General features: G+C 37.0%; 1 protein-coding gene across 2 annotated transcripts in view; it reads right to left on the bottom strand.

Moving 5' to 3' along the window:
• Positions 1-10629: 10629 nt before the first annotated feature.
• MSR1 (macrophage scavenger receptor 1) overlaps positions 10630-14730 on the bottom strand; it is a 65305-nt gene continuing 61204 nt past the window's right edge. For both annotated transcript variants that reach the window (XM_022571099.2, XM_089903671.1), the window contains one exon: positions 10630-10847. In XM_022571099.2, the coding sequence (XP_022426807.1) occupies positions 10714-10847 (134 nt within the window). In that variant the 3' untranslated portion in view covers positions 10630-10713. The remainder of the gene's footprint in view (positions 10848-14730) is intronic.

The following is a 14730-nucleotide window of genomic DNA, read 5'->3' as shown; positions in this document are numbered from 1 at the left end:
AGACAGTGAGTCTAAGGAAGGTTGAGTACTTTGCCTAAGGTTACACGTAAACTTGTAAAATGCAGAGTTAGGGTTTGAACCCAGGATTCTTGGACTTCGGATTCTGTGCCCTTTCCATGGTGCATTTTCACCTACCGTGCTATGCACTTCAGCTCCCCATCTCTGTGTTCAATCTCCAGGCTGGGTCATCTTATTGCATATCCTTAGATGCCTAATTAAACCTTGTAATTAAACCTTGACAACTCTCTCAGTCGGGTTTCCCCTGGGTCTCACTGTGTCCAGGGAAAACGGGGGTGTTACTCCTCACCATCTCCAACTACTCTACTTTATTGATAAATCCTCAGAAATTATAAATGTTGAGAAATCATGTTTTTTTCTATTACAAAATTTTGTTATTTCTAATCCCTTCTATCTATTCCCATTGATAAAAGCTACTGATTCTCAGATCCCAGATTTATTATCTGAGAGAGTACTCAGCTAAAGAAAAAGTTTTAAACTAATTTACTATATTTTCTAAGTTGTAAATTGCTTTCCATTAGCTTTAATTTATGAAAATATGCCATGAGAAGTCAGAAGATGTTGAATATGCACTGACACCAACACTCAGGGAAGGTTATGCCTCAGCTAAGGAGATGCTTAAGTCATTTGAAGGCTTATTTTAAAGTTCAAAAATAAAATTATTACTGCAGAGCCATCAACACAGTGCTTAGATAAAGGACATGATGGGAAAGCAATGAGTGACACTTTACATGAACAAATACCTTTTTATGGTCTATTAACAGTTCTGTGCTTGAACTAGTAGTTACACCCATTAGCTTCTAAATGGAGCATTGTTGAGAAGCACCGGACTGTGATATTAGGAATGATGTCGTCAGTAGAATAAAGTGATTGAAGAGTTGAACTATTTTCAAATGATAGCTGGAGAGATACTACGGGATCAATGAGTTTGGTGTATAGGAAACACAGGGAGTTAGGTGGGGAGCTCCACCCCTTTCAAATGCTGACTAGGATATGTAGAGGGTTGATATTTTAGTTGGGTCCAAATAGTAAGTCACAGAACAAGAAATCAGGATGGATGGGGGTGTGATTTTCATGGACTCTCTTAACATACACAGGGGTACATTAGGGTTTACAGGACAAGAAAACCCAGCTGACTGAAAGGGAGAGTGTGCTGACATGGACTAAATGGGACCATAAGACCCCAGCAAGCAGAGCAGAGACCCTGTAGTCCTCCAGGCCAGTGGAGGACCCCTGTGATAATCTGGCACTGAGAAAGACATCCAGTCATTTGGCCAGCTTATGTAGTAGAAGTAATAAGAAAGCCTCTTGTTGGAGGTACAAGGACACTCAGCATTCTCAGGAAACAGGATGGATACCAGGATTATGACTATGCTTGTCATCGGAGATCACACCTGCTGGTGGGAACTGGGTTTCCAATGTGTTCAGTCTTATTGCAAGAAGCGGCCAGACTGAGTCATTAAGTATTGAATAACAGAGCCTGTTTATTTGCTACAGCCTTCTACAGATTATGAATAATAAACTCAGTACATCTATGTGGTAATTCTTCCTGTCCACCTCTTATTTACCAATTATATTTTATTCATTTTTTGGCCCCATAGTAGCTAGATAAATGCTTGCCTAGTTTGAGTTCTTAGAAAATGCATGGTTGTGTTTTCTCTTTGAAACTAACCTATAAGGTAAGGAAGAAAATTGTTTCAGTAGCTTGTAACAGGTCCTCTTAGAGAGAAGGAAAACTATTAGGTCAATGTTTGTTGGTAGATTTAGGGGAGGAAAGTAAGCCTCCTTAGTCAAGGACATATATAATGAGAAAAAGTAAGATGAGGATCTGTGATGCACAAGCAATTAATAGGCATTGGATGCTGGGTTAGAGCCTAAGAAGAATGGGAAAGAATTGAGGAAACAGGTAGGTATCTGAGAAGCAAAGGGGAAGTAAGATTGTTCGATGAGACATTCCCGATGGTAGGGGCTTCAACAACAGGGATGCTTAATATTTGGTCCTGTATTGTTAACATTATTGGGAATTTTATCTGATTCTTTGAATCCTCAGGCTTTTTGTATGTTTTATTTTGGACACAGAGGAATTCGAATGGTGTCCATAATGAGGCAATGTACTCTTGAAACACTAAGCTGAACCCTAAATTTAACTTAGAAGAAGCAGACAGGGGAATCCCACGTTGACCAGGTGAAGCATCAGTTCTAATTGGTTCCCTCCAGTAAATCTGAGAGGGACCTAAGTCTCCCTTTGCTGGTTGGGAGGGAAATCAATTTGTTTAATGTTTGGATTTAATTTTACAGGAGTTTTCAGTTCCAGACAACAAAAGCAAAAAGAAATTCTCTACTCATCTTTCCAGTTTGTAATTCAGTATGCATTTGGCATTTAAAAAGACATATATTCAAAAAAAATACATATACTCAGATCTAAAAGAACTTCTGATCACTATAAAAACACGTTTACAATCCTTCAAGATAATACATTTCTAAAATTAGCATCCTCCTGTGTACTTTCATATCCTAAAAGTCTGTCTGAGACTCTAGGTGTGCGGAGCTAGAACTTCAACACCCAGGAATTACAGTGGATCTATAGAACCCTGTCCCTTGTCCTCATTACTTTTAATAAAGTCCTCTTCAGCACTGTCTTTTGACATTGAGAAATCCTTCTTTCTAAACGACTTCTTAAATAATACTAATCTTTAAAAATTACCCTCAGTTCCTCACATTATTTTATTGATTTTAACAAGTCTGTAAGTACTTTTATTTTCACTATACACATATGAGAAAACTGACAGTCATGGATTGACGTTTGTGTAGTTTAAACTTGTGTATGGGAACCAGCACCAAACTCACATCTGACCATCAGAGAACAGGAGGAACCGGTAAGTGAGGTAGGAGTCCAGCCACCATGGTCTGTTCCCAAAACTTTCCACATAGCACTGTGCCTTATATAGGCCAAAGGTGGGCCTTGCTTAAACCATTTAAGAAAAATATGGAAACGAAAGCAGAATCACTATTACTAACGATGCTGGCACCTGGCAATGTCATAACATGAATTATATAATAAAGCAAGGCAATTATGCCAAAATGATTAATCAGAACTACTAAGAAACTTATATTATCATATATTAAAAATTCATCCTACACACGTATAATTCTATACTTGGAATTATCCCAAGCCAGACTCACTCCTTGGGAGTGAAAAAGCAGCACATTTTCTCTGCCTCTCTCTCACCTCCTCCTCCTAGACAGCAATAATAATAAAGCTAATTTAAATGTTATTAAAACATTTACACAGCATACCCATACTTTCGTATGAGTCTAATATTATTGCGACAGTGGCACTGTAAAGTAGGAGTTGCAGGTGTACATATCTTATTTTAAAGATGAATAAATGTGAAGCATAACAAGTGTCATCACCCTGGTTAATTTCACACTACTCGTTAGGGGGTTTGTGCAGCTCAATCCAGTTTTGGGAGCTGCTCTCTGGGACTGTGGAGTAGCAGAGCAGAATCACTTTGAGTTTGAAGGAGCCCATTATTGAGTTAAACAGATGTTTGGTATTTTGCATCACCAGCCCATCAAGCCTGCAGATAACCAGCTTCTCTCTAGCCACAATCATTAGATACGACTTTCCTTTCCACAGCTTTACAATGGGTCCCAGATGCTTCTTAAATCCAATTAAAAACTCCTGAGCTGGAGTTCTTTTCCTTCTAGGAATTTCCTTCAGCTCTTAGCGTTCTTCTCAGGTTGTTAAAAGTTTTACCCCTTCGTGGCCCTGCTTGTAAGAACCTCTTCCGTACCAAACCACATTTTTCTTCTTTAGACCATAACCACTTCCCAAGAAGGGCCCAAGTTTCTTCCTTCTTCCTAAGTCTCTGTAACTTTCCCCAGCCTGACTCGGATGGTTGTGTGCTGTATCAGATGCTGGCTGACTCACTTAATTTAGTAAGTGGTTTGGATGGAGACCTTGGCAGGCCTTCTCTAGGACAGGCCAGTGTTTGTCTAGTGGCTTTTCAATAAAACCCCAGGCCTTTTCAAGGGTGAGAGAGGAAAGGAAAGGAACAGCAGAGATAAGAGAGAAATGATATGGAGAGAAAACTACTCAGTAAAGGGGTTGACATTTTGGAAGGCAGAGGGAAGGAGATTCACCTGGGGAGTGTTTTGGCTTCTTCATCTGAGATTTCTGCTGTGGCTCAGAATCAGTCTGCAAATTTCTTTGTCTCTCTCCTGTCTTCTTTCTCCGGACTCCTGTGCAGGCCTGAAGCTGCTTCTGTAGGGGACAAGGTGCGCACCCCTAGGCAGCCTTGGAAATGTCCCCCTTATTATGTTTTTCAGTTTACCAGGTAATTCCTTTACCAGGTTAAACTAAACTTATTCCCACAACATTTCTCCTCCCAAAAGACCTGAGTCAATTCAAAGTTCTAGATACACAGTAAACTTTCTATTCAAATTTACAGAACACTGTCACATTTTGAACCCCAGTGATACTATGTGTGTGTGGGTCTCAGGGTCATGTCCCAATGAAAAGGGCACAGTCTAGAAAACAAAAGAAACTTCAAAATCATTCCATTTCTTTACTAGTATTCACACCATCAAACGTGCGACGGCTAGTAATTATTAGGGGTACTTGAATCACTTCTGTCAGTAATTCATGTTCACATCTACTCCTCACAAGCACGCCCTGAGTTTTAGGTAAATCGCATGCAATTACTCCCATTTCTGTACTAAGGTTTGAGAATTTAGAGGTTAAATGACTTCCCTAAAGAACGTACAGCCAGCAGGAAGCAGAGCCAGGAGAGAAAGACTGGTTTTCCCTTCTAGCCCAGTACACTGACCGTATCACAGGGCTTCCTAATAAACAGTAGCCTTTTCGTGAAACGATGAAAATGAAATGCCTTGTTGGTGGAGAAAACACTTAGTAAATTACAACGAGTTGCTTAAGTTTTTCACCCCTATGAGAAACGCATAATCCACAGAGAACATTATGCATTTGTGCTTCATCTTAATGTCATATGTTTTCTCAGTGTTAAGGATTAAAAGACAATATATGGTAATTCTATTTAAAAATGAAACATACAACAAATGGTGTTCTAGCATAGGAAATGTCTGTTCTGTTGTCCCACTGTGAACCTAAGTTTATGGGTGGAGATTCTCCCAATTGTAACTGGAGTCCACGGCCACTGGTGGGAAGTTTTTATATGCTAAATTTGCTCCGCTGTATTTCTTGGTTCCCTTACTACCTGCAATGTGGAGTGAAGCTCTGTCTTTAGGTAGAAAGTCAACTTTAGAATCTGAATATTAAGATAAAAATAATTGTCTAATATTACCATAGTCCCAAGAGCCTTTTTTCTCCAATTAAATTGTTACCTCATTTCTTCAGCGTAAGAAGTTTAAAAATATCACAAACCGACTTACCTTCTAATTCAGAAGTTTTGGTGTATAATGAAGTGGTGATTAGTAGACTTGCTATTCCTTGGATCTCTTTTCTTCTTTCCTCCCTTTTTTCCTTCCTTCCCTCCCTCCCTCCCTCTCTCCGCTCCTACCGCCCTTCACTCCTACCGCCCTACACGCCTACTGCCCCTCCTCCCGTCCTTCCTTCCTTTTATACTGAACTCTCAGGTTATCCCTTTTACCCCATAATCACTCTGGCAGCTGACTTGGATATGAGATAATAGTTCTCTAAGTCAGCAAGCCTTGCTTTCTTGAAGAGGCCCTTATTCAGAATAACAGCTGTGTTTTCTCTTTATTCTGCCATTGAATCTTTACAGTAGGACAATGTTATGCCATTTAATGAAAGAAAATAAATGAGCAAATTTATGTCATTAATTTTATCAGTCTTTTTAGGGAAATGATGTAAGCATGAAACATCAAAGACATTTTTTGAAACAGTTCAAATGTCTTCCAGTAGGTTTGATTGAACTGACTTGGCCCTAGGGAGGTTCTTAATGGATGATTAACAAAGGTATTTCAATCTTTTTGTTTTCTTTTCGCCCTAACCTAAAATGACTCTAGGCATGTAATTCTAAAGATTTTCATTCAGGGAACTCCAAAGAGCTTTAGGGTTACAGTCAATTCTAGAGTTATTAAAAATAATACAGTAATTTCCCTTTTAAAAATTCTTTGGGTGCTTGACATTTTTGTAGAAAAACCTACAGCACAACAGTTTCATACGTTAACACTTTTAAAACCTGGGCCCATGTGTTTCAGTTTCAACATAGTGTTGCTTTCAGAAAGCTTGTTCAACAGCCAAAGTAGTTCAAAATAATTCCATGTTTTACTTGTATGCTTTATAAACCGGAAGAGACTCTAAATTTCTTTTTTGATGTGACCATTTTTTAAAAGCCTATATTGAATTTGTTACAATATTGCTTCTGTCTTATGTTTTGGTTTTTTGGCCATGAGGCATGTGGGGTCTTAGCTCCCTGACCAGGGATTGAACCCACACCCCATGCATTGGAAGGCGAAGTCTTAACCACTGGACTGCCGGTGAAGTCCCATTGCAATGATTAAATGTCCTCTATTCTCCAGTCCCCTTTTCTGCCGAAGACCAGTCTCAAAATCCAGAGCAACTGTTCCTTTGTTCCTTCAAGAGATTCAATCTTATGCAATTGTGGCTTGTGGCTGATGATTAAGTTTTCAAGGCAAGTGTGTCGTGTTTGTGCCTGGTCCTGGGTCTGAAGTCAGGTGGTGGCTGTTTAGGAGGGACGATGGGTGTGAACTGGGAAAAAGAGTGAGGACAAAATGGAACCCCTATAGATGAGCTGGAACCTGCATTAGTTTCTCACTCCTCCAACTTTGATGACCTAGGTGGCATGCAGGAGAAGGTAGTAAATTCATCACAGGGCTCAACGTGCACCTGGCTCAGGTGGGAGAGAAAGTGCAGGAGGCTCCACGGGGAAGTTCAGGAGCTACAGGCTCTGTTGTCCTGCAAACCCAGTCAGCCATCAGCACAGCACCATCTGTGTATGCTGTGTCCATACCTTGCTGCCCCTCAGCGACTTTCTGAGCATAAAAAGGACCATGGCTGCTGCTAAACTCTCAGTTTCTCAATCCCATGCAAAAATGTCTTTTGTGGGCCACGATAAACCAGAACAACATAGGAGAGAAAGAATCCTGGAAAGTGCAGTTCTTCCATAGCTACATCGATGCAATATAAATCCAGCAGCAGGAAGGATTTGGCCTAGTTAGTATAGGGGTTTTTGTCTGTTTGTTTTTGTTTTGTGTTTGTGTTTTAGTAAGTTGGAGGAGGAGAAAGTTGGGTAATACTACCACACCAATTATTGTTGTCATATATCACTGATTTGACACTGTTTTTTATTTTGTCTTAAAGTCTTTTTTTTTTTTACTATAGTATTCTTGTGAAAGAGATAATTTATTTTTCTTCCCCTTTTATACAACTGTTGTAATTTCTGATCTGTAGAATTGCACTTAAGAAACAAAATCTATGTAGAAGGTGATTTGCCCAGTATCTCCCCTACAAGTCTATGGGAGAGTCAGAGCATTCCAGCTTAGTTGAAAAAACAATGACTTGAGAATAGGGAAACCTGGCATGACTTCTCTGTAAAAACTAGGTAATCTCTGGCAATTAATCTGTCTTACTGTGCTGCAATTGTTCTATCTGAAAAAAGGGAAAATAATGCACAAGATAATTTCTAAAATTATTAGTTTTCAATTTTAAAAAGTCTGGTTATATAACTAATACTTGTTTAGTATAAGAAATTCAAAGTTCCTAGCACAATTATCAGTGATTAGTAGAGCATCTCCTGGTTAGGAAAAAAAAAAAAAAGAGCTACTTTCCTACTCCTGCTGCTTTATTTCTTATGACTTTGAGTTAATTTCTAGTGTTCTTTCATTTCAACCTGAAGGACTCTTTAGTTTTTCTTATAGGGCAGGTCCAGTAGTAAGAAACTACCTTAGTTTTTGTTTATGTGGGAATGTCTTACTTTCTCCTTCATTTCTGAAGACAGTTTTGCCAGATATAGAATTCTTGGTTAATGGGTTTTTCCTTTCAGCACTTTAAACCTTGTCTTCTGGCCTCATGGTTTCTAATGAGAAATTGGCTGTTAATCTTATTGAGGATCCCTTGTACGTGACAAGTTGCTACTCTCTTGCTGCTTTCAGGATTCTCTCTTTATCTTTCAACAGTCTATTATGATATATCTTGCTGTGGGTACTTTGAATCTATCCTACTTGGATATTGTTGAACTTCTTGGATATGTATATTTGGATCTTCCATCAAATTTGAGAAGTTTTGCACGTTATTTCTTCAGATATTCTCCTTCCTCCCTCCCTCCCACCTTTCTTTTCTTCCTTCCTTCCTCCCTCCCTCCCTCCCTCCCTTCCTTTTCTCCTCCTTCTCCTTCTCCTTCTTCTCCTTTCTCTCTCTCTCATTCTCTGCTATTTCTGGGACTCCTATAATGCATATTTGGGCAACCTACAGGTACCTTACTTTACTTTTCTTCATGTTTTCTTCATCCTCAGACTCAATAACTTCAATTGTCCAATCTTCAAATTAGCTAATTCTTCTTCTTTTTTTTTAAATGTACTGTTAAATTCCTCACGTGAAGTTTTCATTTTTGTAATTGTAATTTTCAGATCCAGAATTTCACTTTGGCTTTGTAAAAAAATTTCTCTTTACTGATATTCTGATTTTGTTAGTACACTGTTTTCAGTTTCCTTTAATTGTTTGTCTTTTTTTTTTTAGCATACTTTAGCAGTTGTTTTAAAGACTTTGTCAAGTAAGCCCAACACCTAAACTTCCTCAGTGACTTTTTCTGTCAAGTTATATTGTTCCTTTCAATGGGTCATACTTCCCTGTTTCTTTATATGCCTTGTGATTTTTTTCTTTAACTGCTGTTGTTGGACACTGGACATAAGAATATTATAATGCAGTAATTGTGAAAAGCAGATTCTCCCCCTTCCCAAAGATCTGCTGGGGATTTTTCTGTTTGTTTATTTGTTTGCTGAAGGCTGTAGAGTCTATTTGTAAAGTTACTTCCCTGAACAATTTTGCAAAGACTATGTTCCTTGTTGTGGGTAGTCACTGAAGACTCTGTTCTTTAGCTTGTGTTCAGCTAGTGTTTTTGAATGTTAGGAGCTAAAACAACAAACAAACAGAACCCTACAAAAAACCAAACATACCCAAACAAAAACAACAACAATAACAACAAAACCCACCTCTCCCAGCATTTGCAGATTGGCTCTGTGCTGAGGCACTACTTCAACACTTAATCACAAAAATACACCACTGGAGAAAATCACCTACGTTCAACAAGTAGAAGAATGTACCACAATAAATGCATTTTCAGCAGACCATTCCCAATAGTCCCAATTCCAAGGTAACAATTTTGCCTTTGCAAGTGAGAGGGCAGGGAGTCTATAATCTGGTTACTATCTGTGAGCTGAGACTGCAGGGTATGAAAAAATGCTTAAGCCCATGCTTTTGCTTATCACCATTAAAGAAAGAACAGTAGAGCCATTCTGTACTAGTACTATTTTCTAATCACGAGTTTCTCTGAGTTGGGCTTAGGAAACTTGAAAATTATGTTTTTCAGGGCTGAGATTAGATTTAGTTGAATTTCAATAGCAATCACTGGTCTTTCTGCCTGTACACCTAGACAGCAGGGCACAATCACCGGGTTCCAGGGTGAACTTGGCACTATTTTGGCATGCTCAGGGTCATCAACCCTTTAGGGTTGAAGATGCCTCTCTCTCTCTCTGGTTGTAAATATTGACTCACTTCATGAAAGACTAGAGAGGAGGGTTGTTGAAACCTCCTTCTGCACTCAAGGCATTGCATGCTGTTAGTTAAAATGGAATAAGTAAATATATTTACTGTTTAAACACAGTGTCCTAAGTTGTAACAAAGTAATTACTCATATTAATTTAAAATGCATTGCAAACTGAGCTCCATGCTGAAAATGACATTTTTGATCCAGTAATTAGCTGGACACATATAGCAATGGTGGGTCTGTGCCTTTTCTCATATGTCCTGCTTTCAACTAACTTTATAGTGCAGTTAAAAAAAAAAACAACCTGTCAATACATGACCATGTCAAATAAACATATTATTGTTAATGACCATGCTATTAGCCACGTTATTAATGACCATCTCAATATATGAGCATGTAAAACATGATGAGTTTTTCATCATGGCCAAAACATATCATGAACATTGCTATCTAACAGCTAAGTTATTGCACAGAGATCTTGAGAGCTGGATAAGATTCTTCCTTTAGAAATGTGTATGGATTGGAGATTTTGCCACCTTGGCACAAAAGAAGACTTTCCAACCCTCTCATTATTCAGAAAGTAATTACATTAAAATGAACTAAATAGATTACAAAGGAGACAAAAATTGTAATCTTGTGAAGATATAAATTGTAGCCAGTGATTGGGATGTGTTTCCACTATCACTGGCATTTGTAATCTAGAAGTTTTAAACTTCAATATATTCAATACATAAGTCATTATATTAGAAAATTCCATTTGAAAACTTAGAGAAGTTAGAATGGTTCAGATATAGACATATAGTAATTATGAAGGTATTTTATATGTTTATCCACTGATTTTTAAATATTCCTTTTCCGTGGACAAAATTCTTAATCTCTTAAATATTCATTAAGCTGATTTTAATGAAGCAAAGTAATAAAAATCATTTTGCAGCAATTTCATAAATGTGAATGAAAATATGGTGCATTATGTATTGCAAGTGACCCCGGCATCTTCAGCATGTGAACAGACTCTCACACCCCATTGTCTAATTTTACACTCTTCAATAGATGATTCTCTCCCAAAACAAAATACTTCATTCAGCCATATTGGACCAGTACCTGCAAAAATCAGATACAACTGTATTAATAAGTATAGTTTAGTGTTTATGTTTGAGTGGGAAAGAGTCATTAATTTATTCACCAATTTAACAAAAAAAAATGTGTTGATCATTATCCATATACAAGTTCTGTGCTCTGTATTAAGATTCAAAAATTAACCCCCTGCCCCAGAAAATTTTATTTTCTGTCACTGTGTAACCAACTAAAATACTAAGCAATAAGAGGTGTAACAAAGGTGCATACAGAGTTCTATGAAATCATAGATTAAAGAACTATTGGTTTCCTCTAATGATTTAATAGTTTTATTTTTAAAAATAAGGAAGGAAATAAACTTTAATAATAATGGATATATGCAATGATTTAATGATCTATATGTATCTGTACAAGGCATATCTAGAACATAAGCAATCCTGGAGTTCTTTTCTTAGGTTCCAGTGTATTTCAGTTTGCATGTGTCTGGTTTACCAGACATGTTATCTATTTTTAATTAAACCAAGAGTAATATGATCAGCAAAGGGCTTATAAAATATCCTGCAAGAACACCATAGATTATTAGGTGCAAACGCAAGCAAACAACAAGAAAATGGCACAGCTAACACTTATTCTTTTTGTCCGAATTCTTCCTCAGACACATTAGAAGGAAAAATGGCCTGTCAGCATAGGCTACCTAGAAGACAATTAACTAAATAAACGTAACCGCCACTTTCAAGATAAGGACATTATTTTATCAATGAATAAGAAAACAACTGTTTTTTTGAAAGGAATTCATGGCAGGAAAAGATTACTTTAAAACGAGTGTTTGGAAATGTTTTTCTGATATTCTCTAAAGATTTTTTAAGTGTATCACTATAAAAGTTTGTTCTTTTATACTTAAGACATTTGGGAGCAGAACCTTTGAAAAACTTCTAAATGAATGATTTCATTGGGTTTTGTTAAACATGTAATATTGCAAACCTCCTAATGAATTTTCAAGAACATTTCATGTTGTCAAGAAACTGATGATTTAGCAGCAAAATTTCAATAAACACCTTTGCAAAACTGGTGGATGGTAAATAAATATCTTAATACTGTAAGCATAATCAACAATGCATTTTTTCCATTTGAATCAATGTGTTAAAAGGTTCTCTTTCAGTCACAAGAGCTATATAAAGCATATTTGGAAATGTCTTCAAGACTTAGAAACATACCTTTGTGTAGTTCTAAAAGTTAAATAAAGACTTGTTTTTAACAGAAGCATAAATAATGGCACATATAATTACATTACTCTTAACTGATTTTTCAAATATTATGTCAGTTCAAGAAATAAAAATTAACAACATATGCATGGTTAATAATGTGCATAATTGTATAGCAGTATGTGCCTATAATATATGAATAAATTTCCAAGATATTGGAAATTTTGTAATCACAATGTGGATAACATTTGACTGAACCCTAAAAAATGGAGGTTTTCTGTGTATGGAAAAGAAGTCATTCCATGTAGTGGGGGCAGCATGAAAATGCTTGATGTATTAGAACAGTTAATGGTCTCCTGGCATCTAAGACACAAAGTATATTAATGAGGGGAGGAGGACTCTTTGGGAAGGTTGGATAGAGAGCTGGGACCATGCTATAAACATTTTTGAATTTTATGTTGTGAGTCACCAAAAGAAATATCATCAGAACTATATTTTAGAATTGTATGTTTGGCAGAAATGTGGAAGCTGGATTGAAGAAGAAAAAATCTATAAGCTAAAAGAACAGTTAATAGGATGTTTATATAGATATTTTCTGTGAAGACATGTTTTTATTTACCCTTAGAACTAGGAGATTTTGATTTCCACATAGAAAATAAATAGGTTCATTCACTTAGTTTTTGAATAATTTGTACCTTCACCAGAAATATCCAAATACAAGAAAAGTTATATTTAGGTTTACATTATGAAGGTAACTGGAAATACTGTATTTTTCATTTCACATAATAGTAATTAAATCAATAGAATCCAAACAATGTTTCTATTAGACAACCAAAGGTTTTCCTGGGCTGACCAATTGTAAGAGTAGTAACTTGGACAGCTCAAGTGTTTTCTGAAATGTTTATAAGAGTATTAAGACTTTTCAACTTGAAATTTTAAGGCAGATAAAAAGGAAAAGATTAGGAGAATATGATCTCAAAGTCAGAAACCTTGCCAGGAATACTTTTTGGTTTCCAAATTGCTCTTACTAGGCATATCATGGTCCCTTTTCTGTTTGTGTTTGTATGTATGAGCATGTTTGTGAATGTGTGTTTATTTTAAATATATAAAGTCTATCTGAACTTTTTGGAAGTTGCTCCAAAGGGCTATTCAAAAAACATAGGCAAGGACTTCCCTGGTGGCTCCGTGGTTAAGAATCCACCTGCCAATGCAGGAGACATGGGTTTGAGCCCTGGTCCAGGAAAATCCCACATGCTGCGGAGCAACTAAGCCTGTGTGCCACACCTACTGACTCTGCACTCTAGAGCCCACGAATCACAACTACTGAGCCCATGTGCCACAACTACTTAAGCCTGGATGCCTAGAGCCTGTGCTCCACAACAAGAGAAGCCACCGCAGTGAGAAGCCTGTGTACCACAATGAAGAGCAGTCCCCACTCACCACAACTAGAGAAAGCCTGCGCACAGCAATGAAGACCCAACACAGCTAAATAAATAAATAAATAAATAAATAAAACCTTCATAAAAAAACATAGGCAAATAATAACAATTGCACAAATAATAAAACTACTTCCATTTTAACATGTAAAGGAACCAAAACAGTGGGACATTTATGTATTATATTTATTGCATTTATGAACATTTATAAATTGTATAAATAAACATAAATAAAACTTTTGGTGAAAGCCAAAAATCTGTTGTGTTTGGGAGCATGAGAACAGTGTGGTTCCATGGTTTCTGTACCCAGGGGACAGTGATGCTTTCACTCTACATTTTGTAGATCTAGTCACCAGATTTATGTCTCAGCAGTGCAGAATTTTTACAATCCAGGAAAAGAGAATTAAGGGTGACAATCCTCTCAATGTCTGAAGTATCCAGAGGGCATCCCCATAGGGGAAGCACAAGACAGATATTATTCAGTCAATGTGCTGACATGTGAGCACAAGTTTTTAGAAGCCATAGTAGAGGAAACCATGAATATTAGAATACCAAAGCTGTAGTAATAACAATGAACATTTAAGTCCACTTTTTTAAGAATTTACTATGGGGCAGAAAATATTCAAAGTACTTTTGAGTTGTTATCTCACTGAATTCTCAAACAACCTTAAAAAGTTAATAAATGCTATTATAGTGTTGTTGAGGAAAGTGAAAATCAGAGAGAAAAAGTAACTCCACCCAAGGTCACATAGCTAATGCCTAATGGAGCCAGTATTCCCACCCTGGATCTGCCTAGTGTCAGTGCCTTTAATCAAAGATTTACTGCAATCCCCTGCATTATTAGATTTGGTCATTTAACAAATCTCTTTTGAGCACCTATGTGAGTGAACAAAAATCAGAATCCATTCTCTCTTGGACTGACCTTCTAGTGAAGGCTTCTGTTTTAGGTAAATGCAGCAACTGAGGTCACATGTGTAATTAGTGGCAAAGCTGATTCTTGTATTTAGAACCCCTAACTCATATTTCAGTGCTTTTCTCACCAAGAACATATGGATGTGATAAATATATTGTATTATTCAGTAACTCTGGTCTTATGCTATGTGGAAAAGATTCAGACACAGTGAACACGCTAGGTCTTTTCACATATAATTTAAAAAATTTACTTCTAATAACTTTGTAAAATATTGGCAATTATTTCCATTTCACAGGTAAACAAACTGAGACTCAGAAAGGATGCATGACTTTCTCAAAACAACAGAGAGAATAGAGCCA

This window comes from Delphinapterus leucas, chromosome 21 (assembly GCF_059928025.1).
Source record: "Delphinapterus leucas isolate spDelLeu-1000000601 "Yukka" chromosome 21, BTC_Dleu_Yukka2, whole genome shotgun sequence".
Classification (NCBI taxonomy): domain Eukaryota; kingdom Metazoa; phylum Chordata; class Mammalia; order Artiodactyla; family Monodontidae; genus Delphinapterus; species Delphinapterus leucas.
The sequence above is the reverse complement of the archived record's forward strand: the minus strand, read 5'-3'. Positions and strand labels throughout refer to the sequence as shown.